The sequence below is a fragment of the Anabas testudineus genome, chromosome 15 (assembly GCF_900324465.2).
Source record: "Anabas testudineus chromosome 15, fAnaTes1.2, whole genome shotgun sequence".
NCBI lineage: Eukaryota > Metazoa > Chordata > Actinopteri > Anabantiformes > Anabantidae > Anabas > Anabas testudineus.
The window spans coordinates 1,119,783-1,144,668 of record NC_046624.1 but is presented as its reverse complement, the minus strand read 5'-3'; the positions used below and the strand labels follow the sequence as shown (position 1 = coordinate 1,144,668).

Below are 24,886 nucleotides of genomic sequence, written 5' to 3'. Positions count from 1 at the left end.
CATGATCTTTTTTCCACACAGACCTTAGGACACAAATTATCCAGAGAGAAAAAAATACTTGTTCACTAAAGCTAAAGACTTTGAATTTGTACCTTGGAGGCTTGAGCTCGCTGCAGCAGCGTGGACAGCGAGTGAGCTTTGGTTCCCTGTGGCTTAGCACTGGGCATTCTCATCACAGGCCGGGGGCTCTCATCCATGCCTTTATCACTCACTGCTTTAATGTGAACCAGGAAGGAGCGGTACTTCCCTCCTGCCATGCCTGCAGCACAGAGACAATCACTGATCCACCCACAACTTCGTGGATGAGCACAAACAGCACAGCTGCCAGGTACTGATTCTGCACACATCAGGTGATATAACTGTTCTTACCTTTGACCAGTTTTGGGCTAGTGAGGCTGAGCATGCCTGCATGACCAGACAGGTCCAGGCCACTGGCCAACCATACTGGACCACACAGGATGTCCTCCTTGTGGTCCTCTAGGAATGGACACAGAATGGAGCCTACAACAAAAACAGGAACTGTTTTACTCACAGTGAATAGTACATATACACTTGCTGGTCACTGTATACATCTTTACAATCAAATGCAATCAAAAACAGCAGCTCTGCTATACATTTTAGCCTTAACAGGGTTCTAATTTCTTCTGTCCTAAAAGTTGGACCAGGTGAGCTAAAAAGCTTGAACTTGATTAACATTGATTCTTGTTCTTATTCTTATATCAAACGTACTAATCAGGCTTAGTTTTGACAGATATTGTCGGTGATTTAAGCAATTAAAATTTGGATTTGTCCAAAAAGAAAAACCCAATTAGTTTCTCCTTTAAGAGACTTGTCTTATTTTACCTCTGTACATTTACTGCTGCTCTTAAATGACTAAAGAAAGCTCAATTATTATAACTGTAATAAAGCTAAACTGACTAGGCTAGGTTACTTAGTAATAATGATCAATCAGAATTGCAATTATGTTGGTGAATTCTGATTTTCTTTTTTTTTTATATTTTATATATTTTTTAAATTATAATTGGCAGCATACAAACATTTCTGTAACTTTTCTTTAATTAATGATTTAATTGCAATAATATAAAAACCTCTTTTAAATAACTCTTATACCTCTACATTTTCAATCTTTATCTCACTCACCTTTAAACAAAATCTAAAATAAAAGTAAAGATGAAATGCACTTTTTTTACTTCGTACTTCCAGATGTAAACAGGTGCAACAGGTAATAGAAACAGTCACAACAATACAAATACCAGAATTCTGAAAACAATCACAGTACTTATTTTCTGATGACACTGAAAGTACATAAAATATTGCAATAACCGTCACAGAGAAAGTGATTTTTACAGCACTGACAAAGGCAGCATTAGTCTGACACATCAAACCTAGCTAAGCATCTGAAAGACAGATTCCCATTCTGATCTCCAGACGAACTATCGGTCCATATGTAACAGAAATGTAACCTGGGCCATGGTTTGATTTTCTTGGCTTAGACAATGATAAATGATGATAAATGATAATGATGTAATTTTTATTGTACAGTATTCACGTTTGTAATTAGTTTAATGCTTTGAGTAAATGTTTTATCGTTGCTAGTGTCTTTCAGAAATCTTACAATAAACGTAATATTTCTGAATCCAAAATGCTGTAAACAATAATCCAACACTAAATGGGTTTGATTCTTCACCTGTTGTCTCCTCTATATCCATGAATTGGATGTCCTCTGTGAAATCATGCAGGAGAGGCTGACCATTCCTCTCCCCATTGGCATGGAGGACATGGGAAAGTGGGAAGGAGATCTGTCTGTCAACTGCTGTCTCTGTTGAAGAGACAAGAAGCAACAATATTACACAATTAGCTGTACACGGTACACCTTTTGAGAACCTTCTGTAGTAGTAGTAGTAGTAGTAGTAGTAGTAGTAGTAGTAGTAGTAGTAGTAGTAGTAGTAGTAGTAGTAGTAGTAGTAGTAGTAGTAGTAATAATAATAATAATAATAATAATAATAATACACCTCGGCAAGTAGCCAGGAGGAACCAGGATTCAAACCACTCACCCTGGGGTTTGTAGACAACTGCTCTACCACCTGAGCTACTGCTAGCACAAAGTAGTGGTTCATTTTACTAAATACACAAAGAAAATCTTCCTATACCATTCTCGCAATTGTTGTATAATAACATTGTTAAGAAAAGAACTAGATGTCAAAGCAGAGTCCTCACCGCTGACTTTCCCCAGCCCAGGTGCTTTGTTCTTCAGTAAAGTGACCTGGATCTGAGGAATGTTGACAATGTTGGCATTCAGGACAAACTTGAAGTCCACATGGCCTACCATGCAGGCTTTGGGCAGCACCAGCTCAAACACATGTTCATCCCAGCTGGAGCTGCAGAGGAAATACAGATTGTAGGAAGGTTTTATCTTCTATTATTAATATTGCATGGAAGTACATAAGTCATGAGTCATCATACACCAACTTGAGGGATACCCTTGCTGTTGGTTTTGGAACATTCCTCCTAATTTGCAGAGTTTAAACATAATGGTAATAAGTATAAAGTTGTCATGGATTCAATTAATTACACTGCAGGGTTCAACTTCTTACAAATCCTGATAATCAAGCATTTTTTTGTTTTCATTTTGCAAACTCTCAGCAGCTGAAATTATCTTGAACTTAGCTATTACAGGTTCCTCTTTGTTGTGCTGGAGTGCACTAACTGCACTCCAGCTGTTTTCAAAACACTTGTCTCACTCACACTTTATCCTATCACCTTTCAGTCATTCAGATATTCCGCATTTTAACGCTACCTATCAGTCTGGAGCTTCCAAGTTCGGGTGTGCTGGGCTGCATCTCCGTGGTGTTGCTGGTGAAGGTGCTGGGGGTGGCGGCGCTGCTGCTGCTCTTGCTGCACCTCCACCCAACACGGTGGCACTGTGGCTGAGAAGCGTGGGGTCAACGTCTCAAAGCGTGTCAGCTCTACCAGCGACATCAGGCTCTCTGTGGTCAGCGGTTGGTCTACCAGGAGGTCCACTCCTGCACAAAGGTCAGGTGGTGTGGTGGATAAAAATGTTATTATACAGAGGCCTAAAAACGGAATATTTTACCATTAGACCGTGTGGTTTGACATGCTCAATCAACTGTTTGTCAGTTCTACCTGTGATCCCAGGGCTGGAAGGGTTGGAGGAGGGCTTGGCCCCTTCAAGCAGCAGTTCAGCCCCTTTAGAAAGGGGGCCATCAATAAACATGTCTCCATCATCAATATCGTCACACACACCTCCAATTTGAAGGAAATGAAGCTCTCCACCTTAGCAGAGACCAGAAAAGCATGTTATAAGTAGAGGACAAGATCGAACAAGTATAGTTCTCTTCTCTCTAAAAAGAGTATGATTAAAGCACGACTGATGTTTACAAAAGTGCATCTGAACATAGTACAGGACAGGTCTTGTTTGTTTTTTTTCCATCCCCTCATACTATGACCTGCTACAATCAGATAAATTGTTTTTATGTTTTTACACAGAAAACATACAATTAAAAGAGGGGGTACTAACTTTGGAACATGACTGTAGATAGATACTTTAGCTACTCTTGATAGCAGTACTAATATCTGTGACCTGAGTAGTAGTACTGATATTGAGAGTCACAGCTCGATCTCATTAAAAATATCAGCAGCAGCTGCAGCAAGTAATTCTTTAAGTCCATAGTATGTAAAATCCACTTTATGGTTCATGTAGACACACACCAAGTTAGTGTGTGCCTACATGCACTCCAGTGCACTCCATTCTTTTTTTTTTTAAACATTTTTTGTGATTCTGTAGAAAGCAGTTTTTGAGTGTTCCATTTAAAGTTTGCGCTCAAAATGATTTGTCGTCAAGTTTCAGGGACCCAATGCCCGTTAGCTTGGTCCAAGTACCGCCCACAACAACCTAGGTCAAACACTTCAGTCTGACATTGTTTTTCCTGGCTGCACCAGACTCAGAACAGCAGCACAGCACAACAGACAGAGCTAACCTTTTGGATTTATGGACAATCTGAGAAGTCTCTGTTCTTCTTCCTAACCTCCCAGGATCTAAACAAAATGTGGATTTATTCCTTTTTTGACAGAGAGGTCCAGTATATGAGCTTGTATGTTAAGTTCCAAACTGTTCATGGCAGCTGGAATAATTTCAGGACTGATGTTCAAAGACAGACTGAATCTGAATGCAGCTATTCTAAACCTCGGACCTCGTTCAAAGTTTCGGGCTGTAAGTGTTACCAACACAAAGTGTTGGTAAAAAATGTTGCTAAACTGTGGTAAAGTAGCATGTGTACCATGTGTAGCATGTGTATCTGACACTAATTTAACTTAAAGCTCAGCTGTGTCTGCTGTGTGTGCTGCTGCCACATATTGTCTGTGATCCAGCTGCTATGTCTTTGTAACTCTTAGCGTCTCTTAGTATCTTTTTTTTTGGACTTCATTCATGGTTTCTAAAGTCACAGACGCATCTGCAAACAGAGGAGTGGGGTGGGGGACTGCAAAACCTCTCTGTCTCTTTGGCGACAGTCTGATTTGCCACTCACTATAATGTACTCGGTATTTCAGCATGACAGTATACAGGCACATTTTGGGAACTTCAAAGGAGCATAATATAAGCACTTTAATACAGAAAACTCTTATGCAATAAAAAAGGCTTACTGACAATTATACAATATGTTATATATCAAGTAAATAAATAAATCAAGGACAAAAACTTATTAAGCATGTACAAATGGCAAAGATATCATGAGGACAGGCTACAGCTGACCTATCCATGCCAGCCAGATTTAACAGTGTTGCTGACTGGTTTAGAAATAAAACACTCACCTTTAGTGCAGGCACAAAGACGATCGGTCCCAGAGCAATAGGTAACTGATACAAAGGGGTCCGTCTCTTCGACTGACCCCTCCTTCTTAGGCGGCTCCACCTTGGCTAGGACCTCCAATGTAGACAGGTCCAAAATCATGATGTACCCTGCCCCTGTGGTCACCACCAGGTGGCCAAGGCCTGCCACCTCTAACCGCTTGCACTCTTTGTGGCTGGAGGCAGAGCTAGTGGTGGCGGCTCCACATGTAATGCCAGTTCCAGAGCCAGCAGTGCCTTCAAGGCCAATTCGAAATCCAGAGCCATTTTTTGACGCAGAAGGAAGACCTTCCTCGGGAGTCTCTTCACTCTCATCCTCCCTGCTATCTAGCACATCTGGAGGAAGTAATATAAGAGAGGTGATAGCATCACAAGGGTCCCAGATCTGCTGTACCTTCACGGGCTCCTCGTCCAAGGTGACAATACGGGTAGAATAGTTGAGCTTGTAGAGTGCAAGATAACCTCCTCCACTTCCACAACTTATGGACCTTTGCTGCTGCTGCTGGTCTCTCGGAGGCAGGATGAGGGGTGTCTGAGGTGGTGACCCCCCTGGATGGTGGCCCTCCACCCCATTAGCCACTGGGTGTAGAGTGTCTCCTTTACGCTGGCTGCAGAGGGCAGAATGCAGACGGTTGAGATTGTTTAGAGCCTCCACTTGGTTTGTAGCACTCAGAGATTCACTTGCACATGGCTGTAGTCCAACCAGAAGGTGCACGCCATCCCAGCAAGGTGTAATGGAGTCCACATAAAGATTTTCTTCTTCCAACTGTTTGGGTAGCCTCAAACACTGCACCAGTGATCCAGGCCGTGATGGAGTGGAAGCAGTTCCTGTGGCCAGAGTGCTCCATTTGTCCATGTGCCCATCCAGCCCTGCCAAATTAGTTGCAGCATCAGCAAACTGTTGGATATAGGTGATTGGGGGATCCTGAAGAAGAAGCTGCTCATGAGAGTCAAACTCCATCTCTATAATCTGTGGCACAGTAAAGCCTTCCTCATTGAGCCCCTTGCTCATGAGGTTGTTCATTTGAGCAAACACTTGTCCTGAGGACTTATCATCCACCTCTCTAATACTGTACAGCAACAGCACAGGTATAGTCCTACGTACAGTTTGTAGAGAAGATGGGCTTGGAGGTTGGGAACGTGTTAGATTAGAAAAGCCCTGTTCCTGACCTGCAGTCTGCGGGTTGCAGGTATCCATCTCCATAGAACCCTGTTCCTTTACAGACCTGGAGAGGAAAAGATCAGGGCCGTGAGTTCTAAGGGGACCATCTGTGGTCCTGCGTGTTGCTGGAGTTGTTGCTGGGGGTCCAGCCACTGGAGTGCTGGATGCTGAGCGGTAGCTGAGCAGGCCTCCGGCCAGCAGGCAGGGGAAGGGAATGTTGTGGTGTTCCAGGACCTTGTCCTTTGCTTTGGCCTGACTGTGGGCCTTTGCTTGGTTTAATGGTGGGTTGGCACCCAACTCCTCCAAGTCCTTGACCGTGTCCTCCAGCACACTGGCTACCACCTCCCACTGAAGCTTCTCTGGCTGCTGCAGCACACTCAGGGCTGTCACCCCTAGGCTCACGTCCATGCTTTCCCACTGAGAAGGTTGGCCTGAAACAGAACCAAGAGAAGAGGTCTTAGATGTTTCCTGTACAAAACATGACACCATGAGGCCCTGTATTAATGAGCATGCTTGCATATGTATTCAAACAACTTCAAATATGGTTTATTCGCAATTTAACAAAAGGGCACCACCAGACCCCAGCATCTTCATACCTGTCACTGACTCTGCTCGGGAATGCTCATCACTGTCTGAATCCTCCAACTGGTCATCACTGGAAGATATGGATGGAAAAATATATGATGAACGTGATAGAACAAGTTTAGAATTAGAGCTCACAACCAACTTTCTGATAGATCCAAATAAATACAAATACAAAATTCCATTCAAAAGTATTAACACGCCTTCATTGGGTTATCTTTATTTTTCAACATATTATTTATAATTTAATACAAAAGACACTGAAAATAATTAAATTATATGTGTCACATATAATATGACCGAACAAATTTTGTAGTCAACAAAAATGTGTTGAATAGCCCAGAGTATGTTTTGTATTTTCAATTCTTCAAAGTAGCCAACTTTTGCTTTGATGACAGCTTTTTTGGGATTTTCTCTGAATCATTCTCACAAGTTAGTCACCTGGAATATCAATCGATATTCAATCCACAGTGTGACATATCAATAGTTAATCTGTGATATTTCATGCAACGTGTGTCCAAACATTTGACTGGTAGTGTATACAAGTTTGAAATTTTGTTCCCTTTATTTTCTTGTAGGGTTGACATGTTCTCCTTTACCTACTCTGTTCTGCACCATAGTTCACATTGAGGTTCTTGACATTGATTTGAAGTTTTTTTTGGTGTTAAATAGAGGTATATACCCACTATAAACAGGGGGCGATAACCAGATTAGAGACAACTTTAGGCAACAGTATATGCTGATATTCAACACACTAGCTGATGTAAGACATTTTCACATTGTGTATATGCTGGTATTTTGACTCACATTCACCCTTTATGTGAATATGTGTGTGTTTCACCTGTCTCCCTCTAGCTTGGGTAGGTCAGAGCAGGATGACGACTTCTCTAGCCAAGCCAGAGTTGGTCTTCGAGACTCTGTTAGCGTCTGCTGGCTCTGTTCACCACCACACAGGATCAACTGCCTCAGAATGGCCGGGTCGTACGGGTTTATGTCAAACTTCAAGTGCACCTGTTTGTCACAATCACACACTCTTAAACCTGGGCTCTGTTTAAAATTTAATGGCAGACACATCTTTGAGAGTGGAGAAGACAGATTATTCTTCTTGATGCATTCATAGATCAATGATCTGACCTTCATCATTTTGGAGACGTCCCAAATGCACACCTTGCCCCTCTTGGTAGCAGCAGCCAGGAACTGCGGGCAGCTGCCAAAGCCATAGCAGGCAATCTTGTCTGAACTGTCAGGGCTGTTGGGAAAGTGTGCTGGGCTGGTTGCCAATGTCACTGACAGTGGGACATTCTGTGTGTGCTCACCCTTCACAAACGGACAATTGGGAGAATGTCTCTCGTGTTCTGACCTAGGTTTAATGGAGAAACACCAGGCATTATATGTGGAACAAGATACCTTTAACTAGCAGGCTTTAGCTCCATATTTCCTACAGCTAGCAACTAGATCAGAGCAAAATTAATGATCTCCACTCACCAAGGCTCATCTGTAGGTTCCCAACACACCAGACACACACTGCAGGTGAAACACATGGCTCTATCATCCCCTGTTGAGGCAGGCTGTGGAAAGACAGCAGGATCATCAGAGCTTACAAACTATTTGACAGTTATATTCTGAACCCTCCAATTCCAGTGGATAATTCTGAGCTTCTATAACAAGTGTAAACAAACAAATGCATTACCAACATTAACATTTCATCACTGTGGCATTTCTAATAGTTGAAATACCAACAACTCACCATTCCTTTGATTTCATGTAAATACTGTGAATGTGTATGAGAGTGAAAAGAGATTTATTGAATATGTGCCCCTCAGAACATACCTGGTGGTAAAAACCTGCTTGAGCCATTGGATCAGGTTGAGCCCATCTGTAACCAGCATGTGGCCATGATGTAAAAGTCTCCCTCCTGTTGGCCTCACTGTACATCAAAGATCTGCAAAGAACAACATGCACAGTTTTCTGTATGCTGGTGTAAAGTGTCACTGTACCTTTAGTGGACATTTGTGAATGATTAGTGGACATTTGTGAATGATTTGTCATTTATTTTTCATACATGTTTTACACGAGATGTGTATGAGATGTGCATGTAACCGTCAAAAAACAATCAGAAAATGCTTTTTAAATTAAAAAAAAAAAGCACTTTTGTTGTTTTTAAATCAGTAAATAAGTCTTCAGCTAAACCTTGGTTTCTCAACCACAAAGATTTCCCGCTTCTTCTCTCAGTGCGAGTCTCAAATTTTATCTACTAGAGACATAAACAATAAATATATTGACAAATGAATTTTAGGGTTCAGCTACAGAAATACAAACTGCTTCACTAGATATAGCCCTGGTCACATAAAGACAACTGAAGGGTCCACTGGTCTCTTTATCTATACACATACAAGTCGCACAGTAGTGCCCTTAATATTGCAATAGTGTAGTAGTATCAAGTGATTTCATGTATTCCACAATCATGTAATACTGCAGCAGAACTGGGACAACTTAGTCCAGATGCCAGTCCCTGATGCTGAAATTGAGTTCCTGGAACTTGTGGGAACCAATGTGGGTAAAGGATAGAGGAAAAAAATGCAAAACCCAGGGCAATGGATGGAAGTGTGGAAGTGACTGTTCAATAAGTTCCCGAAGTGACAAAGGCCTAAAATGACAACATGGCCACAAAGCAGAGCTGCAACATAGGGATAATATAAGGCTATAACCAGAGTTCTTCTTATCAACTGGTATAATTCCTGATGTATATATTTATTATAAATAATTTAATTCAATAACCTGCATGGTTACATGATTTAACATTTCTACATATCTGACACATCTAAGCTATGATGCATGTCAGAAGAGGTGGTAAAGTGTGTAATGGCGCTCTTCCACTTTTCCCCTCCATTCTGTATAAAAGCCTATGTGAAAAATGACACTGCCCTGGGCTTTTCAATAGCTTTTGAATTATTATTTTTTCTTTTTAGCTCTTCTCAGTTTTATAAGGCATTAATAAAATAAAAGTAGTAGAGTAAAAATGCAGACAGGAGTGACTACTGCTGAAGTTTAACAGTGACTACAAGAAGCAATTAGTCTGCTTAACATTACCATAGGAGCCTTGTTTGCTAGTGCTAGCAGTTTGGGGAAAGCAGACTTTTCAGATGGTGTAAAGAGTTTTGCGTTTGTGTTTTGCATTTTTTCTGCCTATGCTTGTGCAAAAAAAAAAGAACACAACTTTTAGAAATCCAAACCATGTACAACTAACAGATGTGTAGCCTCTCATGGCTACAATGTTATCATCCTGTATGATTCTTTGACTCTCCTTGTGTGTGTTTTTTTCTTTTTCACTGTTTTGACACCTTCACATGTCACGTTACATATCCAGCTGCTTTAGCCTAATAGGCTGCTTGGATAAATGCTTGGATATCATCACCACAGGAATTCTTTCCTCTCATTATAGTTATCTACTAATAATTGGAGAATGTGACGTGATCCTTAAGGTTTTGGGCAGAGCTGCACATTTGCCCTGTTAAATAATGAAAGAAACATAGCAGGAAGAAACTAAAATGTGCTCTTTAAAATTAAAGATTTAATTACACTGCAGCCAGTGAAGGTTGTGGATATATTATATAACCGTTTAGTTATTTGATTCTTCAAATAATCTAAAGGTGTTTGCTCACCTATCTACAGAACGTCCAGGGCCCACACCAAGCTCAGGCCTAGCGCTTGACAAGAGGTAGGAGAGCCTGTCCATGATGGATGAGGCCACAGACAAGGCAGCTACGTTCTGGTTGATCTTCTTCAGCTCATTAACAATGGCGCTGGCCACCAGTTTCAGGACATTGTGGGGAAGATGGAAGGTCACTGTTGCCCACTAAGAAAAGAAGACGCAGATGATAGCAGATAATAAAAACAGGACCACAGACCTCTGGAACAGACAATGGAATATGTTTATTTCAGTTTATGATGACAACTTAGTGCACTCATTACATAGTAATGCCGTGGCATAAAGGAAACGTTCGAAACTAAGGACAAATCAACACAAGGCCCATGTTCTGAGAAGTGCTGCTGCTGGTAGTGCTGTAGTACTTATTCACTAATACACAGACACCAACACAAATGTCATGGCAATATTAGGCTATCAATGACTTGTTTAAACTGATATTTTTCTGGGGCAAAATAATTAAACAAAATCCATCTTTATGTTTCAACATTCTGCACCAGACTCTTAGGGTTTTTAAAGTTTAAATTAATGTAAAATTTTTTTAGAGAACAACACAAATTCAGAATTCTACCAATGGTAAAACCGCCATGCAGCTGACCTGATCTCACCTGACCTTCAAGAGCTACTGCAGTGTTTTGCCCAAGGACAGGAAGAGCCAGGGATCAAACCGCCAACCCCATGACTGATGGAAGACCACTCTACTAGAGGATTCACAGCCTCCCAAAATGTCTTTTAATATGCAAAGCCCAAGGCCTATTTGATCTATCAAACATCAGTGAGTATACAAACATCAAGTAACATACAACAGATTCAGTGTTGGAATAATTCCCTAGGAAACCATAATACTGACAAACAGGACAACCACATCACAACAGAGACTCTTCCAGCTGTGAACACTCATCAACAATACTCACTATACAAGCTTAGATAACCTGATTAGTATCTGACAGCCAACACTGAGATGCTCAATTGATCTATTAGTACAGCATTTATCTGGTTTTACTGTAGTAGAACATCTGACACTTTCCAATGCATTTTGATTATATATTGCAGATGAATTTATCACGTGAACAGTACGTATGAATCATAGCTTCAAAGGAGTTCAGCAAAAAAGGCTAAAAGAAAGTCACAAGGTGACTTGGGGTAGCTGGGTAAACACAAAGGCAAGGTGCTAAATAGAGTGACAGCTACTCTGCAGGGACTTACAGTACAAAGAACAGCTGTTATTGTGTTATATAATTGAGTTAGCTAAAAAAATTGCAATTTCAGCTAATTGCTAAAAGAAACTGGCTAAATGAAAAGTGTACTGTCTGCTATACTGACCTCCCCATCAGCCTGTGAAGATCAAACATCACCTGCAAAGGGAAAGGACTAAAGCAACACAATGTGCAGGTTGCATACAGCACAATTAAAATATAAGCCATTAAACCTCCTGTGCAGGTGGTTAAAAAAGAGCATCAAACAGATGAATGACCACCTCTCAACCACCTTCTGTGGAATTTCAGAAATTTGTAGAGCTATATAACATTTAACAGTACTGTTCCTTAAAACAACCATCACATATGCCCACACAGCAACACTATTATATTATTACACGTAGTTTGTAGCTCTAATGTCTCTCAGAGATTGAGTGCTTCAATCACAGGGTTTCAGATCTCATCCAACTCCTGTCAAATCTGACCTTGCTGGATTGGATATTGGATATCCTTGCATTTGACAAATGCTCCTTCAGTAAGTTGTGATAGTAGCCCTTCCCTAATCCATCTGCTACTAGACTGCAATCACCTCTAGCAACTACTACATGGCGTCGCTTTACTACTTCCCAAAGAGACATCTGTCCTTTTGGACTGATAAATATAGATCTTACTGATGCTCCTTCTCATCCTCTTTTTATTAACCATCTGGGATTTTTCCCAATTTATGATGTCTCAATTCTCTTGATATTTGCAAAGATTCCAAAATGTAAGGTGCAACTATTTGACACACATCATGAACTTGAATACTGCTGTCATCACAACATTACAAAAGTTATAAGATCAACAATCTAGAGATGCGCCGAACAATCGGCTGAAGACCAGTACACCTCTGTTTATTACAGGATGTAACAATAAAGTAAAAGCACCTTTTCCATCTTATTACTAGCATACTAACCTTGGCCACTTTGTGATTGGCTGCTGTCTCGTGTGAGGTATTCTTCAGGCCTTCTTTGAGCTGGGTGATAAAAAGGTCATAACCCTCTGTGTTGGACACATCTATCTTTTCCTGACAGGCTGATAACATCTGCTGGGCCTGAAAAACACACACACACACACACACACACACTCTACTGGATAAGACATTTTTATTATTAATTGACAACTATTATTATTATTATTGACAAGTTCTTGGTTTGAAAAATATTACTGACGTTTGGGTGGGGGGGCGTTAAGTAGATGAATAGTGTGCAGTCAATCGTGAATGTTAGTCTTACACCGTCCAGCAGGTCCTTTGTGTGCTCTACACTTTTATATCACTTCTGCAGTTTTCAAAATTATTGTTGTGTAAAAGTGGCTGAGTGTGATTCTAAAGTAATGTGCTGGAGTCTGCAGTTTTCACCTGCTGACTTATTGTTTGTGAAAGGTTTAACTTGTTTTTCTTTATTGTAACAAGGGGGTTATAGTAAGATTGAAACAAAGGGCTTGGTGTAAACCAGGGCAAACACAACAGCTGGTGTCAAATATCAGGTCACACCAACCATCTCTGTAAGGTGCTTCCTGGTGTCACAGAACAGTAAAACATGATAACCACGTACTCCTCTCTTACCTCTGTGACCGGCAGCTCAAGCTGAACCATATCCTCAGGCTTGGCCACTGGAGGCTGAAGGGCTGTGTCCAGGAGCAAGATACCGTTCAGATCTTTCCTGCATCCCACTGCATAGTCATCCACAAAAAGCACCTTGTCCACTGCGGGAAAGTACTGACACCTGACATGCCCGCCGGGTTTAGCTAGAAAAAAGGAATAGAAGACATCACGCCACACAATGTCAGGAGGTTTAAAGGAGAAGCACATCCAAAATGACCACCATAACTGCACTACTTGTTAGTTACATTTATCTTCGGTGGGTATGGTTTTTAAATAATAGAGGAAAAACACTTTTATGCAATATGTTTGCTTTGTATGTTTGTTCATTTTCACAGCCTTAGTTTTACAAAAAAATTAATTTAATAATACAATATGCAGTGTTTAGGGGGTATGAAGTCCTGTTATGTTTGTACACATTAAGCTTAATCTTCCATGTAACTGTCTTAACAACAATTTAATGTGCCATCTCCCTTTGCTTTAGCTATTGGTGGTGACAGACGGGAGTTTGGTCCCGTAAGTTACTGTTTCAAGGCTTCTCTAAACCTATACACAAGTATAAAGGCTGATGAACTGATGAAAGACTTCAACAAACTTCAAATTATATAGTTTACATCCCAAAGCACATTAAGCTTTGTTAAGCTGAGAGGGCAACAGAATTATAACTTAATCCAACAAAGTGTTTTTCATCTTTTGGCATTTTCACCTTAGACAGCTTATAGTAACATCCAAAACTTCCTGAAAATAGACTGAGCGATTTGTTGATGGGTTGTAGGGTATTGTTAGGAAACACAAGTTTGTTCTCCCTCTCTAACTGGTAAAGAAACAGCCGTCTTTCTTTCCAAAAATCCCAAGTTCGTTTTTGGAGGCAACGTAAAATACTGAGGTCATCAGTCCAACTGCCCCTACCACACCCACACCCCAGTGCAGATCATTTTTACATTAATTTTAAATTTTATTCTATATTAATTTGGAAGAAAACTGTTTTTCCTTGACCTAGCCATGGTGAGGTTTTCCACCTAGTTATCAGTTCTTTTGTAGCAAATATTGTGAGTAGCCTCAAAGCTTGCTGCTAAGGTCAATCCCTACAGACCACTGGCATATATATGATTTACGTAATATAGTTTATTACCCACAAGTCTCATTGGTTCAATTCCCGATGCTTTCTTCTAAAGGTTTTCATGCTTCTGCATTGAATGTCAACATTGTAGGTTAAGTAAGTGGTCAATGATACAAACACTGAGGTTGTCAGACATGCTGTCAAGATTATATTTTTAAAAAAAGGAAGCAGGAAATATGGAATATATTGTAAAAATTCAAACCAACTCCAAAATTCCAGGGTACCCTGGTTGCAGATGCAAATACAACAACAAACTGGACTATGGTCTGTGCTGGAGGCCATGTAAACTAAATAAACTGCCTTTATGATGCTGTAAGAGTGAGGTCAGTAATTATGATTAAAAACACAGGAGCATATAGTACAACAAAATAAAAACTTAAGACTTCTGGCTTCTATAATACTAGTTCAAATTAGAAACAAGTTATACAAGTACATAGATACTTATGCAAAGTCTTATTGATGTAACAAAGTGCTGTTTCACTTAGAGGCAATCACAATAATTTTTTTTCCTCTGCCCTCACACTCGGGTAGCTTGACAGACTGAAATACTGATGTGCAATGGTAGTCATTTGTTTTATGAGCGTTATTAGTGGCAAATCTGAGCAAAACTTTCACTGTGTGACAGATTTCCATCTGTTGGGTTATTTTGGAATATGAATTTGGAGCATGTAGAATAATATTAATGAGAAGTATATAAGGGACATAAAGTACATTAAGGTCATAATCATCATAATGTTTTTTATAGGAAAAACGTATACAGTGTTCATTCAACAAAAAAAGAATTGGAAGCCATACTAGCATTATTTGTTTTATCATTGTCTAATGGCACAGCAGAACATAGACCGTAAGGTACAACTGATTGTCATAAATATATATAAATATACGTGTCTTTACAAAAACATGACATGAGCCTACAGTCGATGCAAAATAACCCATACTAGTTACAGGCAACAATAACATTAACAAAAACTTAGTTGGCTCATTGTTCTCTAAAAAAGCAGGTGCTAATAAGCAACAGTTTTGACCTAATACATGTTGAAATGTATTACTTTTGTTCAGTGATAAAGGTCAGAGTGAAGGCTCTTCCAAAAGGCCAACATCCCTCAGGAGACAAACATCAGCACATGTAAACACATTGTACAGTTCGTTAACACCTGATTACTGTCTATAGAACACTCAGAAGACCACAGATGCTGTGTAAACAAGCAGAGGGTAACAATCCAAGTAGAGTGTGCAATGTGAGTGTGAAGCACAGCTTGAGAAGCTAACTCCTAACCTACTACAGAAACTTTAAACGGAATGTCCTGTCAGTACATTGTGACAGGATCTTTCGTGCTGTCATGCAACACCAATGTTAAGCTGACTATTTGACTAGGTTATGCATGCTAGTTCAACAAACAAGCAAGGCCCCACTGCACCGTGTCTACACTAACAACTCAGTTTACTCTCAGCATCCCACTAATGCCTCCAAAAGACTGACAGCGGGCACGACAGTGAAGCAGCTACAGAGCCGCTAGTTAGCTTTGTGGCTGTCACAATAATTCACACTGACCCACTGTACTAACTATATTTAACTTAGTAATAGTAGGTATGCCACTTTAGGTGTCCAATATGTAAAATATTCTACTCAAGACATATTGTGACAGACCACCAGAGTGAGAGAAATGATCAAGGGAGGTTGCCCGGCTAACTAGCATTGAGCTAAATTGACTAGCTAGCTTTTAGCTTGCATGAGTAGATATGTCATGTTGTAGCTATCGTAAGCATTAAGTAATCAAACATTGGTGTTCAATAAGGACTTGTTTACATTCATCCACAAACATGTCGACACCTGAAGACGCTGTGCACAAAACGAACAGGCTAACAAAACAAATCCTGTTTGGCCAATAATGTAGTTAACGTATCCTTGGGCCTAAAGCTGGTTAACTAACAACACTTAACGTTAGCTAGCTGAGGCTAAGGTTACAACCCGGCCAGTGTCGTGTATAGTGTCTGTTGACAGTCAGTTGGTTGGTTGGTTTGTCAAAACTGAAAGTGTTGGTGTCAGGGCTTGACAGAGGGCTCCGGTACTTACCGTGCAAAGCTGAAGCCTGGAGAATGGCCCCTGAAGTGCCGTCAATTACTTTTATACTGCCGCGGCTAGTAACGGCCAAAATAGCGTTGAGGGCCGGGTGGTACGACAGGCTTCGCAGGCCCTCCTCGTCGCAACGCAGGCAACCGTCTCTCAGTACAATCCAGTCTGAGGAGGTGGACGAGCCGGAGCCCGGCGAGGCCGCGGCCGCCATCTTTCCTTATTTTCCGTTCCCTTTCCTTATGGGGTTTTTAAGGATCCGATGATACACGTAATACTGCTAAATCTACAAGTAGAACTCGAAACTAACTTATCACTCCTCTGCCACTAACGACTCCTTCTGCGGCTTCTTCTCCTCCGCCCGTTACCGCAGCAGTGGCTATTCACCATCAGCGCTGAGGAACTCCAGGCTGGCTTTCTGTCACTTACACGATAGGGTAAACGAAGTTGGCGTAGCTCTTCACCAGCTCCCGCGATAACAGCGTGCGCGAACGAGAACAACGGATGGACAAAATAACAGGAACACCAAAATAATATCTTTGCACTAAATAACAGCAAGTAACAAAGGTTAAATCATGCCCAGCAGTTCTATACACAATACACATCACACCAACAGATATATCGACACTTTTACTGCGATTTTGATCAAAATGTACATGGGCCTTTAGATAACACCAAGCTCAAGTATTCCTGTTGTACATGCAGCTTTCATTATGATTGAAAAAGGCTGCTAGATAACGGCTGTTATCACCCCAGAGGTTAGTGAATCTAATGTCCTCTAACTGCAAAACTGCATTAGACCGTTCGGTGCAGATGCACTGTCAATGTGTTTCATCATTAGTTGTCAAGCAATTTACAAAAAGAATGCCTCGCAGAGAAATTAATCCTCAGTTTGTGAAAATGTTGTTGTTCTAATTAATTTTCTTCTGACTGATAAAGTGAAAACTAATGAATGGTTCATTTACTTTACTTTTGAAAGCCCCAACCACAGACTGCACACACGCACAATACCTGACCACTGGATCTGGCTCCCATGGAACTGATCTTCTTTGAAGTGAGCCTTGGTTTCACGGTTTCCCACAGTAAGGGAGGTATTGAAATACAAAAAGTACAAGTTTTTACTTATCTAAAGTCAGACAAGACAATACAGACAAGTAGCTCCCCACAATTGTTCCCTTCTACCCCCATGCATTATCCACTGTGTTTTGTAAAAATGTGAAATAAAACAGAACAGATGTGACAATTGCTTATCGCTCTTCAACACTTGTTTAGTTTGATTTCTTGTGCCCACATATTCAGAGCACTTGGTAAGAAATAAATAAAAGGGGAAATGAACAACTGAAGAAACACAGAGATAAATTGATAACTGATAGATAACTGATTTCGGATCAGCATGCAGGTTAAACTAGACATAAGTATTTTCCTGATGGCCTTGTGTTGAACTGTTATACAGAATAAGATTTTGTCCAATCCAAGCTGTTGAGACCATTTTCAGGTTATGTTAGTCTGAGCAACTGTGTTGATTGTATAATGTAGTATTAAGCCATGCAATTCATTTAGTGGCATTATTGATCAAATGAGTTCTTATTATATTAAAGAGTTTCAGGGATGGGAAAACAAGGCACCACATTAATCAGATATTAGTTTATACTCAACTGACCTGGTTCTGCTGCTGAAACCCATCAATTAAGAAAACAGGTCTATGACAAATAAAAAATCACAAAGTGACATTTCTTCCCACAATATAATACACTACAATGAGCACTGTGCTCAGCAATCTGTTTCTCTTCCTTCATCATAAATATACAGACAAACATTTGGAACCACATCATTGAGCATGACAATGACAGTGTAGAGTGTACTGAAAAACAAATAATACATTAATATGTAATCTTTTGAATATCTCCAGCTTTATGAACTTCAAATAAAAGTAGGACAGTTGTGACTGTATTGCACCAGTGAACCAGAACCAGAACCAGAACCTGAACCAGTCTACATACTGCAATTTATGCTGTGAGAGTATATGCATTTTATTGACCAAAGACATTAGGGACAAAACTATATACATTAATATATATTCCCAACATCCCCACCGTCTACAGTTCAACACAATTAAAAAAAGAAATAAGACAACTTTTACAAAAATCCTGGTTCTGTAGTTTGACTTTTCACTGTCCATTAAAAGGGTCCACAGTTTCAACTCATCCTGTCACACACCAGTATATAGTGACAAGAAGTAGATATACAAAAGGAAAATGGGATATATGAGAAGGGGCTTCTTTGTTTTAAATTCATCTCCGACGAGCAGTGAAGCAGCACTGTAAGCAGCCCAGAAGACTCCGAAAAGCTGAAAGATAACAGACCAACAACCATCATTACATTCATCCATCAATACTACTGAGAGACTATTTGCACAATCTGGATTTTTCAAGATTTGGTTCATTATAGTATTTGTCTGTCCTTAACTTTTTATCTGATAATATGGAGACTGATTAAAGAAATGAAATATGAATCCACTATGCGAATATAATTCACAACGTTGATTCAAACATACCACTGTGAGTTGAATTACTGCATTTTTTCAAGCTTTATTAGTGATCATACACATAGCAACAGGTGATAACAGCATGACAGACTTCCATCCCCACATCCCCACTACAAACCTAACTGTCATGGAAGTTGTAAGCTTGTAATTGAAACTCCTTTCTGCTGGCTGCTCTGACACTTTGAGCTCTGAATGTTGCTGTGCTGAATGTTTGTGAAGTGGACTATACTGCTTGGGAGCTAGATGCTGTCTGCTGAGGCTGACGGACTGATAGGTGTTACCTGGCACTATCACCATGAGTCACAGGTTTTATTGTCTTGACTGTGAAAATGAAATGTTTCAAATTACATATGACAAAGCATTAAAATAATAAGTAATAGAGTCACTGGCATTTATTTTTCTCTATTTCATATTCAACAGAACCGACTCTGGATTGTTAAAATAAAACAAATTCCTCTTTATGAGCTTTTCTCTTAGTTCTGATGGACATCTCCTCGCTTGTTTCCATACATGTTAATTTGGACTCATCACTGCCACAACTGGTTGTTTATTCTTGGTGCTCTTATGCGATATGTTTTGAATCATGAATCTGCTGGAGGAGCCATGAGCTGCGACTGAGACAGAGTGACAGTGGGCCATTTGTTTCTCTCAATCTAGGTTCAGTTTTCCTTGTGTGGCCATGCCCTGGTGGTTGGCTATGTTCCCAAGAGCATTAACCTTCTTAATAATATTAAATAACTGTGGTCCCAGAAACATCACACATGCTGTTGGACATGCTGTTGTGCACCATGCATGGCAATGAGTTTTTCTTTATGTCCTCAGATAACTTTTTCCTCTTGTCCATGATCAGCGTGCTTCACGCAATAGTCCAAACAACACATTTAGAATTTAATAATAAACACTTGCCAACTTAATTATTTTTAAACAACATACAACATAAGAATCCTTGACTCACTTTAATTAGTGTAGAGACCACCTCAAAACCCCCAATTACCAAGAGCAGAGGGGCTATAACGATGAGAGGAAGAAGAGAATATCCAATCACTCCGAGGACCTGGCCATAGGAAACCTGTACAATACGACAACAAGACACCATAAAAATGTTTGTGTTTTACGATAATAAAGTAAAGTCAGTAGTGGGGTAGTTGGTAACTGGTTAGAGAGAATGGCAGCTGCACTTACCTCACCACCAAGAACACGAGCCAGCAGGAAGATTGTTAGTGATCCAAATATCCAAATGGTGATAATCCAAGACACAACCTGTAAGTAGAAATTGTGACACATCCATAGAATTAACATAATCTACCATATGGATTAAAACAGCTTCATAAATGCTCACAGCTTTATATTGAAGCTGCTGCTTTTTAACTTCTCTCCCAAGATGCTTACAACCACTTTTCTACCTCAGGCAATAAACAAACACAACATAAAGTGTATCCATTATCACACGTACTGGTTCTCTGCCCACTTCAGTTTCTGGAACCAAATATGGGCTTCTGCTCGGGAGGTGATACCACTGGAAGTAGTGCTTACTGTGATCGGTAGACTATGGAACTTTTTATTTAGGTATATCCTACATACCAGCTTGTAAAAGACAGCAGAATTGGAAGGATGACCCTAGTACCAAGCTTCAAGCTTCTTGAAAATGCAGATTATGGGAATGTTCCTGGGGAGATGAGCTAACAGAAAACCCTTGAACAGTATGGGAAACATGAATGTTATATCCCACTCACCCTGAACTGTCCATAGATGGAGATCATGGAGAAGAGTAGCACCACAGCCAGAGGGCCCCAGAAGTCTGGGTTGTCTCTGACCACCTGCCGATTGTAACCTAGTGATGGCATTGGCATGAGTACACAACGAATCTTGTAGTAGATGTCCTTCAGGTCAATGTCCAGCTCCTCACTGTTCAAGACAAGACCACCCTATCATAAGTGCAAACGTTCACAAATGTCACCTAAACAAGAGTATCATAGTATTGACCACTTTCTCTGCATTTGGCCTCTGCACTGCTACCTATCAGTGGTTCAGCACTAGCGATCTTTAAATCTCTAATATATTACCCAACCCTTAGTTAAAAGACTAACTGCAGCCCTGTAAAAGGCTGGAGTGTACACAATGAATCCCGCTGAGCTCCTCTGCAGATGTGTACTCTGTGCACACAAAGTCCACAACAATCACTGTATGAAGACTTGAGCTGGGTTTTCTCCCACGAGAACTCTTATGCTCTCTCTTCTGTGGTAAAACTTTGGACTTTCTTTTATGTAAATGTTGTACAGCACATGTACTGTGTTCTACTTGCTTTTGGAAGTAGGCTGAAAGGAAGAGGATGGGTGGGGGTCCTAACAGACAAGTAGAGCAGAGCCTGTGCAGATACAAATTTTTAAAGTTTTGAGGGGCATGCACTGTGGAAAACTGTTGATGTTTGCAGGCATACAGGGGGATGTGAAGAAGCCACTGCAAGCATACTTCACTGGGGCTGGACACTCTCACAAGTAAAATGATGTTATAACAGCATAACAATGTAGTGAGAGACAATAGGGAGAAAGATCATAGCTACCATCTCAGCCAATGGCATCAAAAGACTTAGCTGCTGGTAAACACGTGTTAGGAATTCTGCCTTTAATTAATCACAACAATAAATGTTCTCTCGGCCAGCAATGTCAACTTAACTTACTCTTTAATACAACTATTCAACAGAAATTCCCGAAATAATCCTGTCTAGCCATGATGTATGGATAAAGAAGAATTCAACACTGTGTATGTTCCTGATTAAACCTGTTCAAGTCCTTAGGTGTGCATTATAATCATATCTGAGAGACAAACTGTCAGTACTAGCTGTAAATACACTGTAATGCAGGCCTCAACAGAACTGCTGCAGCAGGCATTGGAAAAGTTGCTATTTGTGGAAACACCAGTGTTTACATACAACAGCAGTCATGTCCCTAAAATTGTATTTTCCCGAGCTATTGCAGCTTCTCATAAACTTAAGAACAGATTTCTGATTGTCTCCCAAATTTTATTTAAGTAATCACACTGGCATTTGACAAGAGCCATGATCGTATGATGTAAAAAAAAAAAATCAAATGGGTACTAACAGAAGAGGCTTATACTCCTCATTATCATCCTCTTCAACCTCCAAAAGCCAGCCGTATCCTCGCTGTCTCAGGAACGTGGTGGCGTATGGGTCTTTACCGCTGTCACTGCTCATGTTTAGTTTAACGTCTGGGGCACTGATGGTGCCGCTGAGTTCTGTGAAGAACATTTTGATTTATTCAGTCATTCATGACATCTTGTATATATGATTCATCTGCTGTTCATTTTCTAAACCCTAAATGTAAATACCAGTGTACATCAATCATATATTACGCATGTTAAAACTGTGTTTAACATTACAGAACAAGCCTACAACTTACTCTACAACTAAGTAATAGCTGCTTCACCTGCTCTAATGTACATTACATTTATCATCATTTATTATCAGTATCATCAGTATCATGTCGCTACTTTATGGCAACACAAACAAGGTAGGTAAACAGTTACGTGGTGAACTAGCTCTTTAAGGCCTGCTAGCTGAGCAGTTAGCTGAGCCTACGTTACCTTCTGCCTCAGTCGAAGAGACGAAAGTGAAATCTCCGTTGGTGGGAGAGAACTGCATGGTTGAATATTATCGCCACACGCCTCAGGTTCAAATAAATGACATTTAAAGAGGCAGTAAGTGAAATGGGCTAATTAACGCTGTCATTGATCAAAGTCGAGTTAAAGTATAGCTATTTGTTTTCGTTCCGTTTCTCACTTCTGGTGCGGAAAGCAGGAAGTGCTGAGCATGCTGGGAAATAAGACACGTCTTATGAGGCATTCACGGCGCGTCATACACCTGGGAGATGTCGCTAGAACAGTTTCAAATACTTTACTGTTAAATTACAATTTAACACTAATGTGTGTATGCTCAACGGAGAACGTCCATGACACATGTATTTACCGTGGTGCTTGTAAAAAAAAAAAAAGTCAGAATTGAAACGTGGCGGGGTTACGCACCATGGGACTAGATGGACTAGATCAGTGGTCCCCAACCCCCGGGCCGCGGACCGGCACCGGTCTGTGGGTCAATTGATACCGAGTCGCACAGAAAGAATACATAACTTACATTATTTCCGTTTTATTCATTATCTGATTCTGAACGATGTTAAATTACTGGATTCTCTCCTCCACATCTGTCTATGACTCACTCTTGATACATTTCAAGATGCTTCCCTCAGTCACCTGTCTTACCTACATCCGCTACCTTCTTAAAGGGGCCGCTCCGGCCGGTAACACATCATACATTAACGCTAAACTGAAAACTAACTAAGTTTCTTTGCGCAGGGTAAGAGAGCCAGTGAGGAGACATAAGAAGAGTCTACGACTTCAAAGAAAAAGAAAGCTGCATTTCAAAGACAGTACCAGGAGTCCTACTGGAAATATGGATTTATTGCGACAGGTTCTTCCCATGAACCAAGCCCGCTCTGCAGAATAAGCAGCGACCAGCTCTCTAATGAGGCAATGAAGCCTTCAAACTGCTCCACCACTTTATTTTTATGGGCAAAACTCTCATTTAGTTTGAAAACCCCTATATATAGAAAAAATACCGTCATCATTTTATTTCGTTGTATTTATCCGCCACATCTTAAAGGTCGGTCCGTGAAAATATAGTCTGACATTAAACCTGTCCGATGGTCACTCCAACATGAACATCACACTGACAAAGTATTAAAACGCACTAGTTCACGACGCACGCACGACTAGATCACCCAAGAAGTGAACCTAGTTCCGTCTTTAGAATTCCTCAGTAAGAGGAGTGGAAATACCTAAACTAGTTTTCCAAAGCCTGAGGTGATCTCTTTAGATTACTTGTTTTGTCTAACCTACAGTTCCAAAGATACAGTACATTCTTGTCCCTACAACACAATCAGTGTATTTTAAATGTTGTGAAAAAGTATTTGTCCTCTTCCTGTTTTTTTTTTTTATTTTTTATTTTATTTTTTCTCACACTTAAATGATTTTAGTCACATAAAAGTTTTAACATTATACAAACATAACGTCTGACAAAGTGAAGTATGCTTTCAAAAAGCAACACATCATGCCATCATACAGTATAAAGAAATTCAAGGACAGATAATAACCAAAGTAGTTGACGTGTGTCAGTCTGGAAAAGGTTACAAAGCCACTTGGAACAGTGGTGAACCTCCCCAGGTGTGGCTGGAATCAAATTTACTTCAAGCACCATTACTCTGAGCACAATGATGGCTCATCCAGGAGGTGATAAAAGAACACAGAAAAACATCTAAGAAACTGGCTTGTCTCACATTTGCCAAAACATATCTTGATTTTACCCAAGGCTGTTGGGCAAATATTCTATGATGAGACAAAAGTTTAACATTAAGGAAGGTGTGAGTCCCATTTAATCCAATTGACATGCTGTGGCATGGCTCTTAACAGGCTGTTCATGTAAGAACCCAATACACACTTGGGGATTCAAGAGAAGGAGCCAAACAGGATAGATAGGGCCGAATGAAATTTATTAACAATAATCAAAGCAAATTGCAATACAAATAAACAGTAGACAGGCAGAGGAAACCAAACAGAAAACACTCACTGCTGAAGGCAGGAGGAATACCTAGTAATAGAAAACAAAAATCGCTCACTACAAAAAGGTAGGAAGAAACAGAACAATGAAAAATGCCCACTATCTAGGAGGGAATGATAAATGGTAAGAAAACTAAATGCTCACTACAGAAGGTAGGAGGAATAGACTATCAAACCTGGACAACCCTGGGGGCTTAGTGAGGATCATGTTTTTTGATTTCTCCAGTGCATTCAACACCATCCGGCCTGCACTGCTGGGAGAGAAATTAAAAAACATGCAAGTCAACACTCCCCTGATTTCCTGGATCATGGACTACCTCACCAACCGGCCACAGTACGTCCGCCTGCAGAACTGTGTGTCTGACACAGGT

At 40.4% G+C, this 24,886-nt stretch overlaps 2 protein-coding genes across 7 annotated transcripts in view; both read right to left on the bottom strand.

Moving 5' to 3' along the window:
• birc6 (baculoviral IAP repeat containing 6) overlaps positions 1-16,775 on the bottom strand; it is an 81,481-nt gene extending 64,706 nt beyond the window's left edge. For all 6 annotated transcript variants that reach the window (XM_026355079.1, XM_026355081.1, XM_026355083.1 and 3 more), the window contains exons 1-16: positions 16,349-16,775; positions 13,119-13,300; positions 12,468-12,605; positions 10,273-10,466; positions 8,441-8,552; positions 8,096-8,178; positions 7,745-7,970; positions 7,452-7,621; positions 6,625-6,683; positions 4,831-6,459; positions 3,145-3,294; positions 2,798-3,023; positions 2,218-2,378; positions 1,688-1,819; positions 370-501; positions 93-259 (exon numbers count right to left, since the gene is read on the bottom strand). In XM_026355079.1, coding sequence (XP_026210864.1) covers positions 93-259; positions 370-501; positions 1,688-1,819; positions 2,218-2,378; positions 2,798-3,023; positions 3,145-3,294; positions 4,831-6,459; positions 6,625-6,683; positions 7,452-7,621; positions 7,745-7,970; positions 8,096-8,178; positions 8,441-8,552; positions 10,273-10,466; positions 12,468-12,605; positions 13,119-13,300; positions 16,349-16,559 — 3,972 coding nt within the window. In that variant the 5' untranslated portion in view covers positions 16,560-16,775. The remainder of the gene's footprint in view (positions 1-92; positions 260-369; positions 502-1,687; positions 1,820-2,217; positions 2,379-2,797; positions 3,024-3,144; positions 3,295-4,830; positions 6,460-6,624; positions 6,684-7,451; positions 7,622-7,744; positions 7,971-8,095; positions 8,179-8,440; positions 8,553-10,272; positions 10,467-12,467; positions 12,606-13,118; positions 13,301-16,348) is intronic.
• An 811-nt stretch (positions 16,776-17,586) lies between these two features.
• yipf4 (Yip1 domain family, member 4) lies at positions 17,587-22,725 on the bottom strand. The gene is made up of 6 exons (XM_026356622.1): positions 22,491-22,725; positions 21,989-22,142; positions 20,624-20,795; positions 20,073-20,150; positions 19,846-19,959; positions 17,587-18,692 (listed from the first exon to the last, which is right to left on the bottom strand). The coding sequence occupies exons 1-6, from the start codon at positions 22,546-22,548 to the stop codon at positions 18,555-18,557; spliced, it is 714 nt and encodes a 237-aa protein (XP_026212407.1). The 5' UTR covers positions 22,549-22,725; the 3' UTR covers positions 17,587-18,554.
• Between the last annotated feature and the right edge of the window lie 2,161 nt (positions 22,726-24,886).

What these genes read in the sequence shown, in the direction of transcription:
- yipf4 (XM_026356622.1), bottom strand. Translation starts at nt 22,548, where the DNA reads ATGCAGTTCTCTCCCACCAACGGAGATTTCACTTTCGTCTCTTCGACT. An exon ending in GAGGAGTATAAGCCTCTTCT is followed by an intron (nt 20,796 to 21,988) that starts GTTAGTACCCAT and finishes TGTCTTGAACAG; the next exon opens with TGAGGAGCTGGACATTGACC. An exon ending in TGGTCTCTACACTAATTAAA is followed by an intron (nt 18,693 to 19,845) that starts GTGAGTCAAGGA and finishes GTTATCTTTCAG; the next exon opens with CTTTTCGGAGTCTTCTGGGC.